Raw genomic sequence first — 25,950 nt, 5'->3', positions numbered from 1 at the left:
AAAAAAGGCACTGATTCTAGCATATCCTAGTGCACCAGGCAGGGAAGGTGGAGATGCTCTAAACATTTATTTTGTAATGTGGGTTCTATTCACAGAAATATCACACTTTATTTTCTTTTAAGAAACTCTTTTCCTACTGCCCTTTCCCCCTCCTATTCCTTCTAATAAGCCTCTAGAACACAAACAACAGTTGTGGTAATACTGCTCTCCCTTGATTGATAGTTATAAGGATTACTGAGGTAGTATGTGGCAAGTCATTAGAAAACCTCTAAAACAATATATACAGTGGTACCTCGGGTTAAGTACTTAATTCATTCCGGAGGTCCATACTTAACCTGAAACTGTTCTTAACCTGAAGCACCACTTTAGCTAATGGGGTCTCCTGCTGCTGCTGCACCGCCGGAACACAATTTCTGTTCTCATCCTGAAGCAAAGTTCTTAACCTGAAGCACTATTTCTGGGTTAGCGGAGTATGTAACCTGAAGCATATGTAACCCGAGGTACCACTGTATATGGTTTGTTGTTGTTATAGTTAAAATAAAAATTGTCCTTTATACCTTGATTAAAAATTGGAAGCATTTTGGTGATTATGCAAATATCAATGGGGAGCACAACTGCAAATAGGGTAAATGCATTTATCCCATTTTTCTTCAAAGGAACTCAAGGCACCACCTTCAATTTACATTCACAAGAACCTTGTGAGGTAGGTTAGACTGAGTAACAGGCTCAAGGTTACCCAGTAAGTTCCATTACGCCACATTGGTTCTTGTGAAAGTGCAGAGGTGTGCTCTGTTGGTGTGCCACAATCTCCCCCCTCCCCGTTTACTGTCAAATCAAGAACAGCAAGCATTATTGAAGAAATCTTTAATTTATATTTTTAATATATTATGCAAATTTCATGCTGTCCAGCAAACATGGAACTTAAATTAATCTTTCTTCCTGGAGTAGTATGCCAATAACTAGCAATTTACAAGCTCTGCAAATCTGGAACATTTATATAGATTATAATTGTGCAAAATACTCTTTCACTCAGGAGTTAACTGAAGTAAAGGAACTGCTGAGAACAATTCACTGCCATAGTTCTAAACCAGCAGAGCAATTTTAGCCACTGCTGAAGGCTGGGAGATGGGAGTTCTGATGGAGCCAAGAGATCCCCAGTATGCCCATAGAAAGAGTCATAGGTGCAGATTTATGACTAGCAGTAGGAGCTGAAATAGCATGTGTCAGAAGCAGCCTTGGATTCTCTGAATCCAAAGTCCATTCATTCCTGCAGTATGCCTACAAAACAGACCCCCAAACTATTCCAGCCTAGAGCTACCAAAGGTATTTTCCATTACGTTGGTGTCAATAGGTAGGGAAACAGTCACAAAGAAATAAATTTCAGGGAGGGAAGGGTGCAACTGTCTGCAACAGAGAATTCTAGAAGCATCACCTTGTGTTGATTTAAAACAAGACCTGTAGACATCAACAAAGAAATTGAATAACTGGATATTCTGCTGAGGTATCACCAGTTCCTTGTTTATCTTCTCATGCATATAAAGCATGAGATTCCATTTTCTTATGAAGTTATATTTTTTCCAATGGTTGGACTTCAAAAGATGTCATATTGTTGACACCTTGGCCAATATAGGAAGTGGTTTCTGTTCCAGATACAGCTATGGAACTCTTTTCAATACGGTACTCAAAAAGAAAAGAGACCAAAATAATCAGGGTGACGGATATGAAGAAAACATGCCCCATATATAGCAGTATAAAACAGCCATAACTTGCCGTCATGGAAAAGAATCAACTCTGAAAGGAAATCATTTCTCACTGGCAAATGGGATTTCTTTCAGCAAACTGACTTTTCACCGTTTTCGACAATGTGTCAACTTCTTTGATTATGGAGTCTGAAAGTGATGTGGGGTTTTTTTTTGGGGGGGGGTCAGATTACTATGTACTTTTCATATTGATGTTCAGGCTTTGTGCTCTTGTGGCCCAAGGTTACCAGAAAGAAAACTCTTTCAAATCTAAGATCTATTATTTGGCTGCAGTGAGTTTGGTATCCATTTTATTAGTACGATTACTCATATTCAGTTCATGCTGGGAACCAAATCGTAGTTACAAATACAAGGCTAGATTTCATTTGATTAGATGCCTCAGTCTTATCCACAGATGATGACAGAGTTCGTAGCCATATCGTTCAACCTGCTACCTTGCTATATTATGAGGCAAAATTTCCCATTCCTAAGAGATTCCTACCAAGACTTTCATATGACAGAGAGTCATAAATACATGCTGTGACTAGTCCCACATCAATCTCTTTGGTTTGTCTCACTAAACACAAACCCCACAAATCCTACCTCCTTGTTTCTTCTTCCACTCAATAATTGCTTCACCTTTACCACTTTGCTACCCTGCTCTCACTCCTTGTTGTGAAATGGTCTCTGTGTGATTAACAACCCAACCATGTGAAATTCTAGTCTGTTTTCAGAATGAACTGCAGTCACTGCAATATCAGTGCCCTGTCACGACTGCTGGCTCATTTTGGAGAAAAGGTGGGGTATACATTTAATAAATAATAATCATGTGCCACATCAGTAAAATATTGTGGCCCTTGAAGTATGGATCTGTGCAATTGCAGCAGACAACTACCATGACCATGGTCATATGCGGGGCAGTGATACCACCCAAAGTCATTCTGGAGCTAAAGAAAAGGACAAAGGAACACTTCACCTAAATGCCTTTGTGGGTATCATAGCAGCTACAACTTCAGAACTCCATGCAGTTGAGGAGACATTATATAATGGAGTTGCATAGGCCAGCAAGTCTCACACAGAATACCATTTTAGCAACGTCGGCAGCAAGCCACTCTATGCAGTGTGCACAGTGTACCTCTGCAGGCCTTTAAGATCAGGGCATTAAAGCTACAAATTAATTTCCTTCCATTATGCGTCTCTTTTCAGAAATGCTGATTACTTAAAAGCACTCAGTGTGTAGCCAAATTCTTCTAATTCTTTGTGTTTTATTTTAGGTAATACTGCCAAGGTGTTCATTGAAGTACAGGATGAAAATGACCATGCTCCTGTCTTCACAAGAAAGCAATACATAGGAGGTGTGTCTGAAGATGCTAGAATGTTTGCTTCCGTGATGAAAGTGAAGGTGAGAATTAAACAAGCACATGGCTGAGGTCCAGAGTCCTGTATCTTGGATGTCTAAATATTATATGTTCATTTGGATGGCCTCAAAAGGTGCAACTATGTAAAGCAAATCCACCTGCCTATTCTAACACTTAGCTTCAAGTCTATCAGGATGCCATTTGATATGTATACAGATATTTTGTTATTTATGGGTTTGAAGGTTTGCTTGTGAAAAGAAATTTCAGAACTGATTCAATATACAATTATTTATAATTCCTAAATAATGAATTATAGCAATTCATTTATACTTACTATAATACTACATTATTATAGTATTATTATAAGGTACCCCTGCCCGTACGGGCCAGTCTTGACAGACTCTAGGGTTGTGCGCCCATCTCACTTAAGAGGCCGGGGGCCAGCGCTGTCCGGAGACACTTCCGGGTCACGTGGCCAGCGTGACAAGCTGCATCTGGCGAGCCAGCGCAGCACACGGAACGCCGTTTACCTTCCCGCTAGAAAGCGGTCCCTATTTATCTACTTGCACTTAAGGGTGCTTTCGAACTGCTAGGTTGGCAGGCGCTGGGACCGAGCAACGGGAGCGCACCCCGCCATGGGGATTCGAACCGCCGACCTTTCGATCGGCAAGCCCTAGGCGCTGAGGCTTTAACCCACAGCGCCACCCGCGTCCCATAGTATTATTATAGTGTAGTATAATTAATACCATAATAATACTTTTTAAAGGCATGCTTATGTGTCAGTCCTGATAGAGGAGGTGCTAGGATTTTGTACTGGCATGAGATTCTAACTGGTGGGCATGGGCTAGCCCATGGGAAATTGCAGCTCCAATGCAGCAGCGGCTGCCACTACTGTTACATTGACTTGTCCTTTTTTACAGTTCCACATAGAAGCACTTGCCCTAGTGTCTTTGGTGGTGGCGGTGAGATAGGCACCAGAGGCACGGCAAAGAGTTTGAACGGCTGTCCCCAGTCTAGGAGCTTTTCTTTCCACCATCTTGTGATCCCTGAAGGAAAAGCACTTTTCACATACCAATACTGAATCATAAAATTAAAATAAGGCTTTGATCCAAGCATCCATACTTGCATGTTAACACCATCAAAATCAGTAAGAGTTGCTTCAGAGAAGATGGCATGGATCTCAAGAACCATGAATGCCGTTAATTTCATGGAAATGGATTTTCTTATCCCTGACTCCCCTCCTTCTCCCTCTACAGCCATCTTTACCCTTGAAAAGCCTCTCCAGAGAGCTGAGAATATTACAGGGGATATTGGGGAAGGGGGTGGGTCTGAATTGGGCAGAGGTCCTTCCACTAAGGCTATTATATAAAAATATTTTTGACTATTTTTTTATACATACAAAAGCATAAAATTGCCCTAAAATCAGATTCACTACTTGATATTCGTATACATTTTAAAAACTTGTATACCAGGGTGTTGCATTTGAAGAAAGTAGGGGGAAAGATAATGGGGAAAGCACCATATAAGCAAGTATGTTTATGAAGAGATTACATGTGACTAGAATACACTTATCTGTGTCCTTTTCTATCTTCCTCATCTTGCATTTTGTGCAGTCAACATGGGGAACAATCTAAATTGCTGACAGGTTTGTTGAAAAGTGTCCATGGATGCCTGGCCTACCAAGAATTCTCTTATTTGGACCTGATTTAGGGAGCTAGAAATCTAATGGAGAATGACAGCAGTTTATTAAAGAGGCCCATTATTTTCCCTCAAGGTAGTTCTTCATAATGTTAACTCAGAGGTATTATGGTTAGGTTAAGATTTAGAGGAGGGGAAGAAGTATGCTCTCATCATTCATATTTTCTCACCATCTCTGACAGTAGCAGCAGGAGACAGGAGGCCTATTGGGAGGAAATCTACATCCAGGAAAGCAAACCCTGAAATCAGAAGGGCTAAGCAGGAATCATTATAGCTTAAGAAGTGGGCAGAGGATATTAGGAGTACTTGATTATCCATAAATGTGCTATAGAAATGTACAATCACTGGATTGACTATAGTCAGAAGAATAAAAGTGCTCGTATCACAGAGAATTAAACTACTGTTGTAATTTCTATTTACAGCCAGTCTGTAGTTATAATAAGTTGCCATAAAGAAACCCATCAGTTCCATCCTCTTGCTCACCAATGTAAAAAGAATGAAGGCATTTCTTATCCACAGAAATGTGTTCCATTAACAAGAGATGGTTGAGCCAAATTTGGCTGAATTCGATTGCAGCCCTATACATGATTCAGTTCAGTGGAGCTTACATCTGAGTAGACATGCATAGAATTGCACTGTTCATTAGTAAAAGCCCAGCTATCATCTCATACGTCACAAATGTGGGCATCTTACTATAGTGGGTTTTGTTTCTTTGTTTGTTTTATTTTAGATTTATGACTGCTTCTTTCTGTATCTAACTGTCACCCAACTTTCTTTTTAACCCTAAAATAATGACATTGATTATGACCACGTCATGTCTCTGATGTTGGCCACTGTATCATCTACTGCCAGTGTGGTGTAGTGGTTAAGAGCGCTAGTCTTGTAATCTGGGTAACCGGGTTTGCGTCTCCGCTCCTCCACATGGAGCTGCTGGGTGACCATGGGCCAGTCACACTTCTTTGAAGTCTCTCAGCCCCACTCACCTCACAGAGTGTTTGTTGTGGGGGAGGAAGGGAAAGGAGATTGTTAGCCGCTTTGAGACTCCTGAAGGGGAGTGAAAGGCGGGATATCAAATCCAAACTCTTCTACTCTTCTTCTTCTTATACCATTTAATACCAGTTGCTGAATACCACAAGTGAGGAGAGCACTATTACATACAGGTCCTACTTGTGAGATACCCATAGGCATTTAGTTGGCCATTGTGAGTACAAAATGCCGGATTAGGTGAGCCTCTTATGTTCTGTCTAATTTTTGACCTCTAACATCTGACCTTCCACATTTTGCCTTATAGACTTTTACAGAATTTAGCACTCTAATCCTAAATTTGTTTACCAAAGGAATAAACCCTTCTGAGCTCAGTGAGACTCACTTTTGAATAACCATTCTTAAAATTGCAAGTAAATAATCCAAAATATAGGTTGACTTTATTCCATCCCAGAAGCCATTATAGTAAAAAGAGAGAGAGAGAGAGAGATTTTGATTCAACCATTGGAACAGCAATCACAAAACAACCTTAACTGTACGTATATTCCATGTTTATACAAAAAATCACCGTACACATCCATTATGTAGGGAAAAGAAGATCAATTTACTTGATCCGTGAAGTGCATTTTCCAAGTTGATTGACTTTTACCCCTTCCAAACAGTAAGTCTTTTAGAATGAATGTAAATGAAAGTTGTATCTGTACCTTTTCCAAAGAATTGTCTCTCTAGATAGGCAGCAAGAAAGTACAAAACAACTAAATCTGCAGGTTACATAAAATCATGAAATGAATAACAACCCTGCAGTTTATTTCTCCTTCACTATTGCATAACATTACAAGGCAGCAAATGAAAAGAAAGCAAAAAGTAACTATAAAATACCCTGCCGTGTTTATGTGTCTAGACATAAGTTAAGTTTTATGTAACTAGACTACAAAAATAGTGTTCTCAGAAATGGAAAAGGGCACTTCTGGCTTAAAATTTCTTTAAAGTTCTACATTGTAATTTAGGATTCTGAAGTTCATAATTGTCCTCATTAAATTGGAGAAAGCAGTATGCTTAAAATCAAGTCAAGCCTTCTCAACCAATGTCACTTTGACCCTGAAGTTTAAAAATTGCATTAATACCAGTATCAAAGAAATTCATTGCATACTTATGGTTAGTTTTGAAGATGCTTGCATTTGAATGTAAAAGCAAGTCATGCCATTGTAAATTTAACAGCAAAGATCATTAAATGTGCACTCTTTAAAATAAGATGTAAGGGGAAAGGTACTTGATCTTTTAATGCGCAAGAGGGATGCTCCAAAACTTTGCTGACGTATGGATGTTTCCTTCTTATTGCCATTACTAGGAGTTTCTCAGCAGTAAAACAGCAGGTCATTGACAATGATAAATCTAAGCAAAAAAATGAATACAACCAATTAGGAAATATAGGCATTGCCACAAATTTGTGGGGAGTTTTAACTCTTCCAAAGCTTGCATATAGTGCATTCTGAATAGAGCTGTTAACCCTCAGTTGGGCTATTTATTCATTTAGGGAAAATAAATGATAAAATACAGTTAGTTTGGAAGTGCCTTCTGTTGAATTTCTGCAGATGAATTTTATTTAATTGATGAAAGTTAGATCACAAATTTTGAAGTAATTATACTGATTAAGATTTGCCTTCCATAATTATTATTTTTTAAATCATACTCCACAACAGGTAAAACATCTCTGCATTCAAACATAGAAACATAGCAAGTAAAAGTATTCAGAGATACTGCAATCATCACTAGTATTTTATCAGGGTAACGGAGGCACAGGAGCCACTTTTACAGTATTTTTAGCCTGGGAAATGAGACTCAGTGTAGCACTGGATATTCAGATCTGTAGGAATTTAGCATACTGAGTTAAATGCCTGTTTCCAAAATACCTGTCTCTTGTTGCATGGCTATTTTACTTCAAGTTAAAAAGTTGCAAGAACTTCTTTATTCTTGCAGTAGGCAGTATTATGATGAATGCACAAGGGAGATCTGCTGAGTAAGAAGGTATCATTTTTACATTGTCTGTTTTCTAGTAGATTTGTACTTTGGAGACTCACGAAAGTATATATATAAAAAAGCCAAACTGAGATCAAGAAACCCCGAATTAAAGGGGACTGGGAAGGAACAATACAGAGCGAGGTGACACACTGAAGAAGTAAAACCATTAATAATGAAGGGCAGTATGAAAGACGAATGGAGGCTGTAGCTGCCTTACCTGAGAAAAGGAATGAGGGTGCATTGTGTGATTCATGACCCTTGCTGGGAATTTTAGGGGCAAAAGATGGATTGGGCTTAAGAAAAATGTCCAGTATATAGAGTGGCAACTGGCAAAAAAAAAGCAGGGGGAAAAGAAAGCTTGGAGACAAAAAATATTCTGGAAGAAATTGTAGCAGCTTGGAACAAAAGCAGCTGAGCATGTGGCGCAAGTATCCAGGAAGCAATAGAATTCCTATGCAGACAAGCCAAAGCTCAAACAGGACACAGCAGTAGAGAGTATTGCCATTGGTAAAAGACAAAAGGTCAGGTTTCTGCCATCCATGAATTAGTCAACCTGGACACTTCTTACTGCCTTCCTGAAAAGCCCCAAGTCACCAGACTAGAAACCACCATCAGCTCCACAGTTCCAGCTCAAAATCCCAAATTCCAGAGGGGAAATCACAAAGACACAAGGCTCCTCCAAACCATCTATGAGCATCTATGATTATTTGTCTTCATGATGCTTTTCAGGTAAAGGTAAAGGGACCCCTGACCATTAGGTCCAGTCGTGGCCGACTCTGGGGTTGCAGCGCTCATCTCGCTTTATTGGCCGAGGGAGCTGGCGTACAGCTTCCGGGTCATGTGGCCAGCATGACTAAGCCGCTTCTGGCGAACCAGAGCAGCGCACAGAAACACTGTTTACCTTCCTGCCGGAGTGGTACCTATTTATCTACTTGCACTTTGACGTGCTTTCGAATTGCTAGGTTGGCAGGAGCAGGGACCGAGCAACAGGATCTCACCCCGTCACGGGTATTCGAACCTCTGACCTTCTGATCAGCAAATCCTAGGCTCTGTGGTTTAACCCACAGCACCACCCGTGTCCCTGTTTTTCAGGTAGTCATATGCAATTCTCCTTTCAAGGGGAAGAAGAGAAAACTGTGTTGCAAACGAAGCTACAATGTTGGAAACAGCCCTGAATTCTGAATAAACACACTTAAAAATGCCCTGTAAGTCATTAAATAAATGTTAATTGAAAAGCACTATAAAATGGTCCAAATCAATTTCTTGCATTTTTCTTTTGTATTTAGTTACCCCTCTATCACTCAACTTGGAGTAAAAAGTTTGGGCCTTATTGGTATGGAATGCATTTCAAGTTTTAAAGTGTGTAATTTATACGAAGTTAAACAGACAAGCTCTTTAGGCTTGTGCACACTTCAAGTCAGTATAAACAATTTTCACTATAATTAGTGTCACTTTAATAGTCCTGGATGATTTAGTTATTGTAGTTATTAAGTTTTCGGGTAGCAATTTATGTGCATCATATCAAATGTGCCACAGCTGCATGCTTGTAAATTGATCTTCACTTGCCACAGATGTGTGTGTGTCTGTTTTGTCACAAATTCATGAAAAATGACTTCAGTCTGATGAGCAATAATCTAAGTAGAAATTAATCCCTGAAGTTTTTAATTCTAAAAATTGTTATATAGCCTTAATGTCTGTGCAAGAATTGTAGGCTCCTATTTGTCACATATAAATATAATAACAAACCAGAAATACAGCTCTTTGTATGGCATTATTTAATCTCTCCTGCTAAATATTATTTGAACTAAGCAAAGAAACAAAAATCATCAACAAGTGCAATTAAATTAAAATGGAACAAAAATAAAACAGGGGAGTTGTTATGTTTGAGTATAAAATGAAAGTAGATCTGTTATATGTCCTTGCTGTGTCTTTTAGTGGCGCAGAGTTGACCACAGGTCTAATACTGATTATTCAGTTTGTTTTTGATAAAGAAATCAAAGGGTAGAAGTGAAATCAATGTCTTATGAAAATGTTCGTTGTAGAAAATAAAAATAAAAATGGGAAGGCTCATAGGAGCCAACTCCTGGGGGCTGTGGGGGCTGGGCTTCCCCAAAGTTGACGGACATTTCCACTCAAATAGTGTGTGTGTGCACTGCATCATGTGCTCAATTATGTGGGGCAGGGCTTACCTGGGCCCCCACAATATTTTATTCAAGTTGGCACCCCTTGGAAGGCTACAGAAACTACCTTGTTCAAAATTCTTAAAATAATTTCACAAGCAGTATAAATAGTTGTGAAATATATTTTGCCTTCGTAATCTGAATCTGAAATTATCGGTAATTATTGGGGAGGGGATGAATTTGTAAGAAACTCTGCAGGCAGTTGTCTTCTTCATCACAAGCAATATTATGGCTTCTTGGATATCATAAAGGTATTGGAGACCCCATACCCCTCAGAGAGGTACAGTTCCAGAGTGGTTTAACAATCAGTCCCTCTTCCTAGAGAACTCTGAGAATTGTAACTCTCCCATGGAGAAATATAATATCTTGATCAGGAGAGAGAGAGGGGGGAACATTTTCTGGCCAGAAGGCCAGATCTTAATCTCCCCACCCCTGGCAAGCCAAATCTGATTGTCAGGATTGGAAGCACAGTGCTGGGGCTGTTTGAAAGCCCTTTTGCAAACAGCTCTGCAATCCAGAGGTTCAAAGCGCAGATTTTAACATTAGTTTCAAATGGAAACTGTTTGCCAGTCTTGGAGCAAAGCATACTTCCAGCACCCATCAGCACCTTGCTTCAGCAAAGAAACAATTTGGATTTCACCTTAAGCTCCTGATAGCTCCTTTGAAGTCCGGTTGTTGCCTGCCTCATGCCTGGTATCCTGTGTGATGGCAAGAGTAGGACCCATGGGTGTGACTTACCCAGTTACAGACTTGCAGGCCAAGTGGGGAGGCCTAGTGGCCAGGGTGCCCCACACTGATATTGAGATAGAGTTTTGCTATAAAAAGTCAGTCATCAACAGAATGAGTTGCTTTAGAATTGTATCTATCTTTTCTTGACAACCTTTGTTATAATTCCATTTCTTTAGAAATTTCACATTAGAACAGCTGTTCCTTTTTTACTATCATTCTAAGGCCAAATGTTACACCATGCATTTTTGTGGTGAATAAGTAAATTAAATATAAACCAGCAATAATTGCAGCTATTAATCTATGGGATTTGAAGCCTGAGATTTACTTAATATGATATGATTTTAGTGCTTTGCATATCAATTGTGTTTTCACATACCTTTTGTTTCCCTCCACATTATTTAGTCCTATCTCTTCACTCTTCTCAATGCCTTAATTTTGCTCTAAAAAGAATAATTAACACATGTTATCTTGTGGGTGATTAATTAAAGGAGTGAGCTTTCAGTTCAATACTGTTGTCATGTTGCTTCACTGCTTTCCTGAGCGTTAACATCTGGTTATAACATGGCATACTGGCATTGTTTAATTTTTGCCCAGTTTTTTTATATATCATTTCTCCTGACCTCACGAGGCGTAACAGGAAACCAAAATATGTTCTTTATATTATTCTGTTTTTACTTGGGAAAAAAGGCACTAGTTTTCTCAAACCTAGGGCTGCCAGGTTTCAAAAAGGGGAAATCTGGGCACAAAAGTTATCAAGGTGTCGGGTTTGGTTTGTTTGCAAAATCTCAACAACAAAAAATGAAGTTTTTAAGCCAAGTCCAGATTTCCCTGGACATTAAAGAGATTTACACCCGGGGGCGCTGTTTCCAATCGATGGCAGCCCTAGTCAAACCGTATCCCTGGCAAATCTAAGGTTCCAATTTGAGACTTATCAGTAGCCTTGGGTTCATCTTATGCCCTTGCACAGGTGAGGAGCAGGCCTGATTGTACTAGGTTTGTGGTGGTAGCTTGCAAGTAGTGGTGTGTGGACAGTGTTTCAGCTGCATCATCGCCAGGGAAGGCCATGCCCCAGGAGCCAGTCAGTGGCACCAGTGGGCTCTAAGGGCAGGGAGCACACCAGAGGGATTAATGGGTTTCCTTCTGCACCATAATTGTGGATCTGATTGCGGGGCTATGGGATTGCTGTCACCAGTCTCCCCACTCTCCCTCCCTATATTAGATGGTTTTAATTATTGTTATGGACAGGTGTTGCCCATATGTATTACACACACACACACACACACAGAGAGAGAGAGAGAGAGAGAGAGAGAGAGAGAGAGAGAGAGAGAGAGAAATGGAAAGTAAGCCATGGGACTAGCTGTCCATGAAAATGCAAAAGTGTACAGTCTCCCCAATTTGGTATAATAAGCAAATCGCAGCAGAGGAATGGGTAGCAGGGCATAGATGTGACCAAATGTAGTCATGTGTATTTCCATTTTGTTATAATTTGGAGTGAAAGTGGCAGTGGCTGAACAAAAAGGCAGTATTGTTTTAAAAGAGAGGAATTCCGGGATATAGTAGAAATACCGCATTTTGAACTTTGATCTAGGCTTCTAAGACACTTTTAAGAAGGTATAGTTTCATGAAATTCTTTCTGATTTTGCAATAAAAATGATATCAAAAAGTTAAGGGGTGATACAGTTTGTCTATGTCACTTTAGTAATGCATTGCACTATTATTTTGCTTTTATTGAGTCTGTGAGGACTACTGTACTGACCCATCACCTTACCTTCTCTGTGGACTCAGCAAAATGTTGCTCAGGGGCTGAAGACTGCTGAAAATTTATCATTTTATTAGCAGTGACGGCCATCAGTTGCTAACCATTTCTTTTTCTCCTTTTAAGAAAGCAAGCTTGAGTCAAACTAGCTACTTAAAGCAAGGAGGGGGACGAATAAACTCTCATCAGTCCTTTTGTGCATTGCAGCCTTCCTCACAGGGTCATTCTTAATTTTAGTTCTAATATACTGAAGGGGCTCATAAAACGAATAGGCTTTCCTAGTCAACATTAGCTCTACTAAAGCAGATGGCAAATTCAGATGTTTCCAATCACAGTTTCTGGCAAAATATAATAGCTTTTAAAACAAGATCACTTTTCTCCCTGCAGGAACTGACAGCTTGATGTATATTTTCAGTTTTAAAAGCTACATCTGCTGTCCCAGTATTTTTAACACTTTGACATTAGTGCCTTGTCTCACACATATAGTTGTGAGTAAATTTGTTCCCACATTTAGATGTTCTTTATACTCTTCTTTTTGCCTTGCTTTGACCCCAGTTAAAATACCACTTGTTTCCATCCTTGTATTGTGACTATCTTGGTTGTCCTGATAGGTGGTTTTCCGGCTATAAATTCCCGATAACTTCTTCTTCTTTTGAGTAATCTTATTGATCCACAAGGATGACTCATCTACAAGTGTATGTCCTCCAAGAGCAAAAACTAAACACATCCTTGTAAGCTTCCATGCTAATACAGTATATGTATTTTACAATAAGTGTCTGGATGGTATTTACTACTTTCAAATTCTGAATTCCACATGCTCTCCTTGTTTCAACTCTGCTGAGATTAGGTTTCTCCCAACCCTGCATTATAAAGAGAACATGGGAACCTGCTGTATTTGCAGGTTGAAAATAAGAGTAGTATTGGAGACGTACTTTGTGTTCTTGGATGTTTGCTTCACTGAGACATGATTCAGGCAGCCACATAAAGGTTTCTGGCCATGTAGGATTGGGTAATGGCAACATGGGGCCCTAAAATATCAGTGGCTTAAAGCCCAAGTACATAGAGGCAGTTCTACATTATCATATGTTTTATGTGCATTTATATTAGGGGTGTGCATGTCCAACGTTCAAGAGACTGCGATCTACTCCCACCATAAAGAAACTGGCAGTCAACTAGCTTTTTTGGGAGGGGGGAAGGGGTCAGGATCCCGCGGTCAGCCATGATCGACCAAGGACCCCCCCCCCCCCAAGATCGACCTGTAGATCGTGATCAAACTGTTGGACTTCCTAGAACTATAAGATTCAGTTCAGACCCCAATTTGGCACATCAGAAAACAGTCCAAAGCACTTGGGAGGTTGCCCAGTTCAACTTGGAGTCTAAGTCCTGATCTACTTTGGCAAAGCAAGCAAACAAACAAGGCTTTGTCTCCCCTCCTCACCCACTGCAATTTACTATTGGGACATCTTTAAAAAGCTATAACTTTAACTCCCTTTTGGTAGAAGTAGATGGAAGTTGCAGGCATACTAGCCCCTCAGGAAAAGATTAAGCCTGCCAAATAAGTCCAGGGGTATTGCAGTAGATACCTTGGAAGTTGTTGTGTGTGTTTTTAAATGAAATGTCTATAACTTCCCCCTCCCAGAAGAATTGCATAAAATTTGTAGGCATAGTAGCCCTTCCTTGTAAGATGAAGCCTGCCAAATTTCAGAAGTATAGCTGCTTTGTTTTTCTGACAAGGGCAGCATTTACTGTTTTGTGGTTGATGATTCTTTCCTAATCTAGTGTTTTGTGGGCAATTGGCCCCTCTCCCAGCAATGCTGTTTAATATACCTTAGTCTTTCCCTTATACAAAGGCTAGCATTGCTAGCTTCACTTTTATCAGACGCTTGTCTGTAGTTGGGGAGAGGGGTCATATGGCTATGTGACGTTGACATTTTTAAACACAAACCAAGCCAATACCTATGTAACCTTCCCAATTCCTAAGCATGGCTGAAGAAGTGGGCCACAGGATCACAAGCTCCTCTCCTCTGGCCTCTTCCCTTTCTGACATAAATTCACCTCACCCTCTCCCTTGCCACTGAAAACTTTGGATATCAGTTCCCACCTTAGCCATGCCTAATACTTACCAGGATTTGAAATTAACCAATAAAAAAAGATGGGGATCATTTCATCAGCACTAGCCCCCCTTTGTTAGCCTACACATGGCATTGTTTGTTTCAGTTGACAACCCACACAGCCTGGTTGCACATATGGATTAGTTTTACAACATTCTGTATTTTGGAAGATGCATCGCAGGGCAAAAAACAGCAGAAACAGAAGCACATTCCATCTATGCTTCGGTCCACTGCCACTTCTCTTTCATCTTGACAATTCAGTGATTAGGTCCTGATTGATTGCATGTCTACGCAAACAGTGTTAGTAGATCGGTTTTCATTATTTGGAACACTTGGTTAAAGATGCCATATCTTCAAGAGATAATTGCCGATGAATTGAGTTAATCTAACGACAGTGGCTGCAATCCAGAATGTCCCATTAGGCCATTTGTCAGCACTTCTGCACATGTGGTAAATGGGCACACTCCCCCCCCCCCCGTTTGAAACTTCATGCTGTGTCAAAGGCTGTTCCTGAAGTTCATCCAAGTTTTGCAAGCAGTTTATTGAATGATGCGGAGGCTGGAAAGTTATCAAACATGCTTTAAAATGTCTGGATGGTGTTTTTTTTAAGCAGCTGGACACTAAAGGTTGATGGAAGGTATACCTCGGGAGGAGAGAGTTCCGACCTGGGGCGTCACTACTGAAAAAGCCATCTCCTTTGTCATAAGAAATGTCACCTGTGATAGAGGTGGCGCTTCAAAAAGGTCATTGGTAAATGATTATTTGTATGTGGCAGGCTGATCTGGGAGGAGATTTTCCTTCAATTTATATGCTAGGGACTGATGGTCCTTGTAGTCCAAATCTCAGGAAGATCCCAGGTTAGCGAAAGCTGATTTAAATTCTAGTTAGTGTACAAATCAGAATCTGAAATCCTGATTTGATACCGGTTTGTTCTTGCTAGCTAGAGTTCAAACAAACCACAGTTCCCCAAGTTTAGATATAGCGGAGAAATATTGTTTGTTTGAGATTAGAAGTGGAAGCTTCTGATTTATTCTTCTCAACTACAAAGGAAGAGGAGAGAGGAGGCTTACCAGAGCTCATTCACCTAATGAGAGACCATGGGCTGTACACAGCACCCCTGAGCCACCCTATGGCTATAATCCAATGGTCTTCAATCAGGCTAGTCCACCCTGGGACAACCCAAGGACCGCCCAGCCCTCCACAGATACAGTTCTAAATTAATTTGGTGATGGGGCTAATGCTTAATTAAGGTTTTTTTAAAAAAAAAAAACAAGTAAACATACAGCTGGCAGTGGGGCAGAGAAAGGAGACATGTCTCCTCCCCATTATAGGGGGAGGGGAATCAATTCAGGAGGGTGTTCCATTACCAGAGGCGTCTTTCCCACCCCCACCCCCTTCTCACCCAAACATTTCCCTTCATAGATGTGAACAAGAAGCCTATGATGAAGCTTTAGAACGATTTGGTATTTTTAAGCACCTTTAAAACATGCCTCAGTTTAGCTATAAATTTGCACCCGAAAGATAATGCCGCTCCTTATTTTGACAGTTGAGGTGAAGTCTGACACAGAGGACATATAATATTTCTCAACATTCATTCATAAAAGAATTGTGAAAACATCTGCATATTTATGTCTGCCACATAAACAAAAGAAAATATATAATGGTATTAAGATCAACTGTAGTCCTTTCTCTTTTCTGACAGGCATATCACTTCCCTTGAGGTGTCATATCTTCCCTTAATGAAGTGATAAAAATATTTACCTTCAGGACAAATTACAGGAATAACAAGCTCCCTTCCTTTGTGTTAAAAAGGACTTGTGCTTGTTATGTCATTCGCTGAGCTTAGGGTTGCTCTGGTGGTCCCAAAACAGATAAACATTATTTATTTATTTTTACTAACTTTTAAAGATGTATTAGAAAACACATGAGAAAAACAAATTGCAGACAAGACACATGATCTTTTTTAAAAATAAATTGATTCTTTATTTGTGTTCAATATTTCTTTTACTATAGTGGAAAGTAGTCTTCATGTCAATCTTTTAAACAATTTTGAAACAAATGTTTTGAACAGATTTTATATCTGTATATGGTTTTAATTGTATCAGTGTTTAATTATTTTCACATAATTCCCCCCTCCCATTTTTAGTGGTTCTTGTTTTTATCTGTAAGCTGCCTTGGGTCCCGTCAGGGGGAAAGTGGGGTAATCATCATCATCTTCTTCTTCTTCTTCTTCTTCTTCTTCTTCTTCTTCTTCTTCTTCTTCTTCTTCTTCTAGCTTGCTAACATTAATACACCATTCATTTCCCCCTCAAAATGATAGCGTATGCAGTAAAAACATCAAACCTGTTTGTTTCCTTAATAGTGGTGTACCATAACTTTTCTTTAAAAATCTGTGCGAGTCAAACGGATGCTCTAGCCAAAACCCTTTATATCCTATTAATTTAAATGGGAGGGATTTAAGTGCACTGAACAAAATACCCCACTGAATATGAAGCAGGCCCATTGAAAGGAATGGACCGAAATTAATCAGGGCCGTTAATTTCAATGACTCTACCCTGAGTTCATTGAAGATGGCCAAAAAATTATTCTGCTTTCCCCCACATCCTGAATGCTGCTTTTGTGAGTCTGAATGAGAGTTGGGGAACCTCAGGCCTTAGAAGTGTGATGATGCCTTTTCCTTGCCTGCATGGAGGATGAAGTGTGTGTTTGTGTGCTTGAAATATAGCCTACTACTCACATCCATTGTTTTGTCCACTTTCCCCTCTGGCCCCAACCACCACTGAAATGCATTCTCCAGAAGGTTGTCCACAAGGGAATGCAGCTCTTGGGCGGAAACAGGTTCTCCACCCCTAGCCTAAATTTCTCTGGAAGCCATGAAGCTACTAAAAATTAATTTCTGATATTACAAATGCAGAAAGCAGTCAAACTGATTATCATAATGCCCATGAGATTAGTTTCTGTATTGATTACAGAGGCCGCAGCAAGTGCTTCTCAGTATACATGATTGTCTCAGTAATTTCTCTGCCTTCTTTCTCCCCCTTCTTTTTTGAACCTATCAGGCAAATGATAAAGATACGGGCAACTACAGTGCTATGCAGTACAGACTCATCATCCCTCCAATCAAGGATGGCAAGGAAGGTTTTGTGATCGAACCTTATACGGGGCTGATCAAAACTGCTATGCTCTTCAAAAACATGCGGCGATCGTATTTCAAGTTTCAGGTCATTGCTACAGACAACTATGGAAAGGGGCTGAGCAATAAATCAGATGTACTTGTAAGTATGCATTCGGGGGCTTATTCTTGCTGCAAAGTTTATTATAGACGACATTGTGCTACAGGCATTCACCCTCCTTGTAGTTTTTTTGTTATTCTGATTTCATATGATGAGGATACAACAGCTAGTGTTGTCAGGCCTTCCTAAGTAGCCCATCAGTGGGTCTTTAAATCTCCTGTTCCTGTTGCCTGCCTGGGACTGAAGGGGGCTGACTTCCACAAATCTGCTTATCAGGTTGCCAAAGACTAGTGCCCTAACGAATCTTGTGTACAGCACCCACCAGCGTAATAGTTCCCTGTCCAATGTTTGTTTGCGAGTTGTGGAGGATTGCATTCAACTTTGAAAACACTTGACCTGAGGCCTTCCTCTCCCTGTTTCCCCAATTCTCTGTAAAGCATTGAGAAGTCTTGGGCAGTCTAGTAGGGTCTCTGTCCTCAAGGGCAGAGGAAACGTGTGCCCAGTCACTTCTTTCAACTTTCAAAGACAACTCGCCAACATTACCCGCAAGGGGTTAGAGCAGAAGCAAGAATCATAGAGTGTGGAGGTCACTGCTTTGTGGTAGTTTCATTGTGCATCCAGCCATGGCAAAAGGGAGCAACTGAGTCATGCAAAGATGTCATTTCACTCATCTTCATTCCACTCACTGGCAAGCTGGATCCAGCCTTGAGATTTTGAATCTGGTATTTCACTGTTTGAGACGTGTCCAAGGATGAAGTTGGTGGCACAAAGTACTATGTTGGTCAGACTCAAATTGCAGCACTCAGAGGAAGCACTCAAGGAGAAGGGGAGCGTAGCCCCTGCTACTTAGTTCAGAACTATTTTGCATCAAATAATCTCATATCACTTGGGCTTTCTGGCAGGCAGAAGCTCCTCTTGTTTTCTCCAAAGCTTCCACTTCTGCCAAAGAACATGAGATAACCAGCTTCCTCCCACACCAAGCTTTCTGCATCCCTATTCAGGGATAGGGAAAGGTGAAGTGGCTGTTGGGAAACACCAAGACCATCACCTCTCCCCCAGTGCAGCGCCGTCCAGGATGATTCATCACTCTTGTGTCCCATCGTGCTGATGCGACCCATATCCAAGGACATGAGTACACAACACTAGCAGAGTCCAAACAGAAGCTGAGCCTTGAGGTGTGACATCTAAGCCTAATTTATTATGTACAAAATCAAACATAACCGAACAAAGAAAACATGGCTCCCCTCTCTCTTTCTTCCACGGAGAGAAGGGAAAAAACAAAAGCAATACAGAACAGAACAGTGTATCTGAACTTCCGTTCCCCATGACATCCAACACTGTGGAATGTAAACACAGACGTGTGACAACAACAATCACACATCTGCAGCATGGAGGAATGAAATTCCCAACAGTGGCAACCATAAATAATCAAACCTTGTGGACCCCTGTTCCTTCAATTTTGCAGATCTAAGCAGCATTTATTCCTTATTACAAACCTGCTGGTGCAAATGGGAGTAGGTAGAGCGCAAGTGTTTATTATTTGCTTTAAAGAACAAATTGAAATAGAAGGCACGGTCATCCAGTGTTAAGAAATGTCTTTAGGATTTATTCTGCAATACAGTAGATGATACTACTTCTGATTACCAAAGCCACTACTATGGTTTCCATTATTGCACTATCTCAGTGGAGGGGTACCTGGCCACTGAATGGAAAGGTTGTATTCTTAAATCTATAAAGACTTAGATAATACCATATCTTAAAAACAAACAAACTAGAGTTGTCCTTTTTAAAACACTGCATGTTGAGAATGACTAATACACCAACACTTAACTGCTTTAGAGTTTCATTTAGTAGATTACACTGAAGTTTGCATTTGAGTTTAATAGCATTCGGATGATTTGCACATGTATCTGCATGTAATTATCGAGTACCTCTGCATATCATTTGTAGTATTACCTTTTTATCAAACTCTTGTGCCAGGTATGTGGTACTTATGAAGTTCTCTCAGTGTGCAGAAGGGGAAGCAACTGATTTTCAAGCAGAAGGGCCATAGCTGAGTGGTAAAACTCATGATTAGAATGCAGAAGATTCCAGGTTTGATCCCCAGCATCTCCAAGTAGGGCTGTAAAGACATATGCCTGAAATCCTGAAGAGCAACTCTCTGTGTCGAATCATAGAGTTTGAAGGGGCCTTGTTAGCCAATCAGAGAGTTTGAAGGGGCCTTGTTAGCCAATCAGCAGCTCAGTGTAGGAAATCCAGAGCTAGAACATTCTCAACAGCCTTCTTCTCCCAGCCTTCTCCCAGTGCATTTACCATGAAGCTCTGAATGGGGATTGTAACCCCATCACTTTGAAGGTTAGAATCCTCCCCACATTCAGAAACACTGCAGGTTCCTTATCCAAGGAGGGATTTTTACTGAATTCAGCTAAAGTTCATTACCCCTGCATCCCCATCACAGCTGAGTCACTGACTTTATTTTGAATGTCTGAAAGTTTATAGTTCCCTAAGATGTGCACATGTATGGTATCTATGTTTGCAAACACATTGTTTCTACCCTTTACATGCTTATGTACATAACCATGACTGACAGATGGAACTTCCTGTATTGTAGATTATATGCTTTACACTATATTTGTATGCAAAACTGATTGATTTATCACTGAATGGACATTTGTTGGTAGTACTGTAGGCCCTTTATGATTTGTCTGCTGTGCCATTAATACTGTTTACCCTTAACTGCCCTGGCTAGTTTGCGAACACTAGAGGAGAGAATTCTCTCATATTTCTTTTCTCAGTTCAGCAACTTGATTGCTTCCCTTTCACATACAGGCCAGCAGAGAAAAACAAGGCTCTGTGTGATAGAGGAAGAGAGAAGTTTGCCCTGCTTGCTTGGAGTTTTCTCTGCTTGTCCATTTGAAAAAACCATTCAAGCTGTTTTCCTTCCCTCCTGTCATCTTTGAAACCGACGCTATACCACTTTTGATAAGGAAAGAAAAAACTACACACAGCTTGATCGCTTTTTCAGTGTACATGTGGCTAAACTCTCACTATGCTTGCTTTGTCTCACATATAGGGGACAAAATATGAGCTGAGATTTCCTATCACTGTTTGCCTTGCTGTTAACAGGTTACCTTTGCTGTTCTGAGAAATAGAGCTCGAGGGGAGACAGTTACTAGTTTTGTCTCCAAAAAGAAAGAAAAAAGCACTATCTTTGATACCTTTGTGCTTCAGAACCTTTACGTGTTACCCAGTCAGCTTCTCAGGTGCAATTTGGAGACTTAATTTCCATATACGGTGGTACCTCGTTTTATGTACTTAATCCGTTCCAGAGGTCCGTTCGTAACTGGAAACCGCTCGTAACATGAGGCGCACTTTCTCTAATGGTGCCTCCCGCTGCTGCTGCGCTGCTGGAGTGCAACTTCCGCTCGCATTCTGGGGCAAAGGTTGCAACAAGGGGCATCTACTTCCAGGTTAGCGGAGCGCGTAACCTGCAGCATTCGTAAGGGGGATGGTACGTAACACGAGGTACCACTGTAAGTGGGCACAGTGTTGCAAATAGGATGGCTATGTGGCCTTCTTTATAAATGACAGTCCACGTTTTGTTGAAAGCGACCTTGCCCAGTCAACAGTCTTTCCCACTGTGGTGAGAGGTGTATTGTATTTCTATTCACATTATGGTAACTAAATTTGAAGCTATATGTATTAATTAGCATATGTATTCCCCCCCCCCCAATTCTGTTTCTTCTGAGCTTTTTCTTTAGTGATACATTTCCTCTCAGTGTTTCTGCATCCCTGCTCCATATCAATGGTCCTTACAGGTGCAGGTGGAGAATCTCACCTTGCTCCTGTTCTCATTCTGAGATAATGTATGTTTTGCAAGCTCAAGTGTATCTTTCTTTTCTGTTTCCAGGTCTCTGTAGTCAACCAGTTGGACATGCAAGTCATTGTCTCCAATGTCCCTCCTACTCTTGTGGAACAAAGCAAGGATCAGCTTATAGGGTAATGAAATGTGTTCATTGTCTAAACGTCTTTATAGAGTCAAACCCTGGAAAGTACCAGTGGTTAAAATGTTACTGTTCAATATTTCCTGAAACATCAGTGCAATAGGCAATATAAAGCTTAGAAAGAAGGGAGAAGATCTAAGGCACAACATTTTGAGTTTCACTTTTGCTATTTGTGGAAACCACTTCCATTTTGGTGTGCTCTTGAATGCCTCACTGACATTTCATTTGTTTTGGTCCGTCCATTTCAGCTTGCCAGGTGGAACAATCTCTCCTCTCTCCCCCCCCCTCCCCACTGTTCTATGGGTTTCCCCAATTCTCCATCCTCCAAGCCAATTTTGAACCCCCAGGGAGAACACTATGAACTGCCCTGAGACCCCCTGGGTATAGGGCGGTATATAAATTCCATAAACAAATAAAACACCGGGGGAGGAGAGAGGGCAGAAAGCCCCCCCCCCAGCACTAGCAGAAGGCCATTCTACTAGCAGGACTCATAAGTTGATTCTGACCCTTGGTACAGATTTTGTTTTTAAATCGTTGCCATTTAATGAGGAAACAGTATGAAATGGACTTATGAATAAGCACGTGCAAAATTGACATGAATGAGAAATAGATTGAGCCATCCATCCCTGCTTGGAAGGGAATCAGAAAAGGTAGCAAGTACACTAGGAAATTCCAAATATACCCTCACCTTGCTGACCCTGCGAAACAAATCCCACAATCCAGTCTTTTCAGTCAATTAATTACATTTATATAAATGTGGTTATTATCAAAATCTCTCAATACATTTTTTTTTGAAGCACTGAAGGCAATGTAAGATTACCGTACTTAAAATTTTCTTCTTTAACAAAAATAGCACTCCTTGTTAAAAACCATCTTCCATTTTTATTCTTTCCCTATTATAGTAGCACATCAGAACAAAATGAACCTCAAACAAATTAAAGAAATGTGCTCTTAACCCACAGTTCCCACGTATTAAAATTGATCCTCAGTGATAAATAAAGTGCATATTTTTTTATTAATGCACTGATTAAACCAACAACAACTTGTAGCCCTACTTAAAGGTATTAGAATTTTATGATTTATTTCTATGCCAATAATTATTTTATTCATTCTTCAACAAAGCAACAATAAATTAGACCACAAGGAGAGCAATTGCCTCTGGTTAACATCTCTGATGAAATCAAGGAGACTACTCTAGCTTATTTACTATAAAAGCACTGGTGATCCATTTCCCATTTCAATGCAGATATGATGTTTTGGCTGTGAGACCAAAGATCATTTAATTTTAGAAAGTATCTCATTCTGGCTATTGTTCTGTTACTATAACAGGATGCACACAATAGTCCTTCCCATCTTCTCCACAATCCATCTTTTAACAGCTTACTATTTTAAAATGTTTATTCATAAAAAAATTGAGTTGTTTGACAGTGCCGGATTACCAAGTAGGCAGAGTAGCCACTGGCCTATGGGCCCCATGCTTTCTAGGGGCCCCGCAACAACGGATCAAAATAATATTGTGTAATAAAATGGGGTTATTAAAATTGTTGGTTGGTAAAATCAAAAGCGTATTATGAGACATGGGAGTAGCCAGTCATATGTGGAGATATCTGTGCTGCTTATCACGAACGTGTGCTGCTTATCACAAGAGAGCCCACCTATTTGGAACGCTCACCTAGCACTCCAGGAAGAAAGCACAACAGCAACATAGGTGTGGTGTTAACAGCTTTAAGTGTTGTGCTTTCAGTACTCAGGAATTAGCATGTCCCTCAGCAAGGGAAATGCAAAGGTGACAGATTAGATGAAGACTGTGTGTACAACAAATGAGTAACAGAAATTCATTCATTGCTCACAAAACTGTAATGCCCATGGTCTCAGCACAGTGGGCCTAATCCAAGCATACACAACTGAAATAGCAAGTTGTTAGCAGATTGACTCATGCTTAATTTACATGTGCACACATATCTTAACATAAGTGTTCATAGAAGCACAACGATGGGGATCTTTCATCTGGAGACAGTGGTTTCATTCTAGTGGTTATTTTAACTAAGAAAAGGGTACATGTTTATGCACACTTGCTCCTAAACTATGCATTTTTATATATCACCTTCATGGTTGCCAAACTGTGTTGGAAAGTTAGGAGAAGTATTTTGCTACACATATTGTTTTGAGAACTGCAAATTAGGTAACCAAAATGAATTTCTCTCCATCCCAACCAAAGGGGTGAATTAGAAGTGGAGTACAAAATGGCTCAGTTACCCCACTTGGCTCAAAAGGTCACCAGAATTAAATTTACGTTTGCAGCTATGTTTGCAGAAGCCTGTAGATATGTTAGTGTCTTCATCTTGGCTGTTCAGGCTAATGTAAATATTGCTGGCAACTCAGAAATCCATTTTTGTGTTTGTGCCTGGGCATTTATAAGCAAGAAATATTTTCCCAATTATGGACTGACCTTCCTCCCCCTTCCCTCTGCATTACTTCTAAAGGTATGTTTATAACAAAAAATGAAAATACACAATTTCAACATTTGGGAGTTAAAATTAGGTATTATGGCTGCCTGTGACTTTTACAATGAGCTACGGTGCTGTATCCTATGACATTTCATAAGGCTTTACAATATCTATTTTGGAATGAAGAATTAATATCTTCAAATCCTTATCTGACATACGTATGCTCAGCCTTTGATCCTCCACTGGGATTCCTGGATTCTAGACAGCATGGTGAAGATCTTGAAGCAAATCTCAATATACAGTGTTAGGGCTTTGTTGGGTCTATTATAATAATCTCTCTGTAAATTTCAGTTTTCAGTGCAGTGTGTGGGGGGGAATCAGTATAATGAAACATTAATACTTCCATTTGTCTTTTCATTTTGGAAAAATGAATTAATAGCTGTAAGCTCTGTTGGAGGAAGAGTCTGTACTTTTAACTGTATCATTAAGATCAGGATCCTTGTGCCAAATTTTGTGGACCCCACATTCACATCCAATGGTGCAGCAGAATTCAATGCATGAAGTGAAATGACAGTACAGCACATATGTGCCAAATGTTTAAGGGGCTGGTGTCCCTTAGGCCTCCCCGCCCTGCCTGGTAATTTTCTTATGGGGGCCCAGTCCCCTTAATATTTTCCCCCACCTGCCTGCCTTTCCACCTCCCTCTCTCCTTCCCTCAGTTTGCTGCCTCTGTTTCTGGCTTGTCTCCAGGAGGAACAAGAGGGATGCAGCAGTAGCCATGGGCATAGGCAAGTTTACGGCATGTGCATGTCCTGGTTCCACATCCCTCTTTCTCCTGCTCACTCGTTTGCTCCATACCTGTGGCTTGGTATTGAGCAGCCCTGCAGGAGAGCATGGCCAGGCAGGTGAGCCAGTGGAGACGGCGTCCTCCAATGGCAGGGACAGTGGCCCCTTTGGGGGACATCCTCCAAACTACTACAGCCTGAGCATTGATGAGCACACCTGGCCAGCGGGCAGCAGCACGCATTGGAGAGGTGGGAGCATGGTTGGGGGAAGGCAGCTGACCGAGGGAAGGAGAGAGAAAGGAAGGCAGCCACCACCAACCATCTGTACTCACTGCACTGAACTGGGCATGCGCCGACGTGACCCCTGGCTGAGAAGTAGTGCAGCACAGTAAGGAGGCAGCAGCAGGTGGCAAGGCAAGGTAGTGGGGGGCAGGGCAGGGCAAGATGGGCCTGCCCCCCAGTGTTTTGTTCAAGAAGGCCAGTTTAGCTGACAGAGCCATTTTTTTTCAACCTGTTGCTGCTACTCTGGCATACTGCATGGTCAGCCTCTCCCAACCTGTTAGTTGCAGGAAGAGTTAAAGCTGTTTGTGTTGTTGCTGGCAAATTCCACAAGTAAGAGTAGCAATAATGTGGGTTGTCGAATTAAAGGAGGGAGATGTTGAAGGAAGGAACTTGGTGTGGTCCTGGGGGACCTGTGATGTGGAGGTAAGCGAAAGAGCACTGTGGGGTGTAGAGAGGAAAGGGGGTGGCTAAGAAAATGAACTGGAGGTGAAAGAGAAAATGAAAAAGAGGTTTAACAGAATACAGGTGTTCAGTAGTTTTAAAGAAAGAGGACATGATATGTGCTATAGGTGGTTAATCTATGCAAGTGAAGAATGAAAAAGGAAGCTAGACAAATGACTGTTGA

The 25,950-nt window shown here is 40.7% G+C and overlaps 1 protein-coding gene across 7 annotated transcripts in view; it reads left to right on the top strand.

Moving 5' to 3' along the window:
• The window catches only part of PCDH15 (protocadherin related 15), a 621,509-nt gene that overhangs the window by 549,202 nt on the left and 46,357 nt on the right, over window positions 1-25,950 (top strand). For all 7 annotated transcript variants that reach the window (XM_077930491.1, XM_077930494.1, XM_077930496.1 and 4 more), the window contains 3 exons: window positions 3,014-3,141; window positions 17,634-17,849; window positions 21,718-21,806. In XM_077930491.1, coding sequence (XP_077786617.1) covers window positions 3,014-3,141; window positions 17,634-17,849; window positions 21,718-21,806 — 433 coding nt within the window. The remainder of the gene's footprint in view (window positions 1-3,013; window positions 3,142-17,633; window positions 17,850-21,717; window positions 21,807-25,950) is intronic.

This window comes from Podarcis muralis, chromosome 6, assembly GCF_964188315.1.
Source record: "Podarcis muralis chromosome 6, rPodMur119.hap1.1, whole genome shotgun sequence".
NCBI classification, from domain to species: Eukaryota; Metazoa; Chordata; class Lepidosauria; order Squamata; family Lacertidae; genus Podarcis; species Podarcis muralis.
Note: the sequence above shows the minus strand (reverse complement) of the source record. Positions and strands in the feature narration are given on the sequence as shown.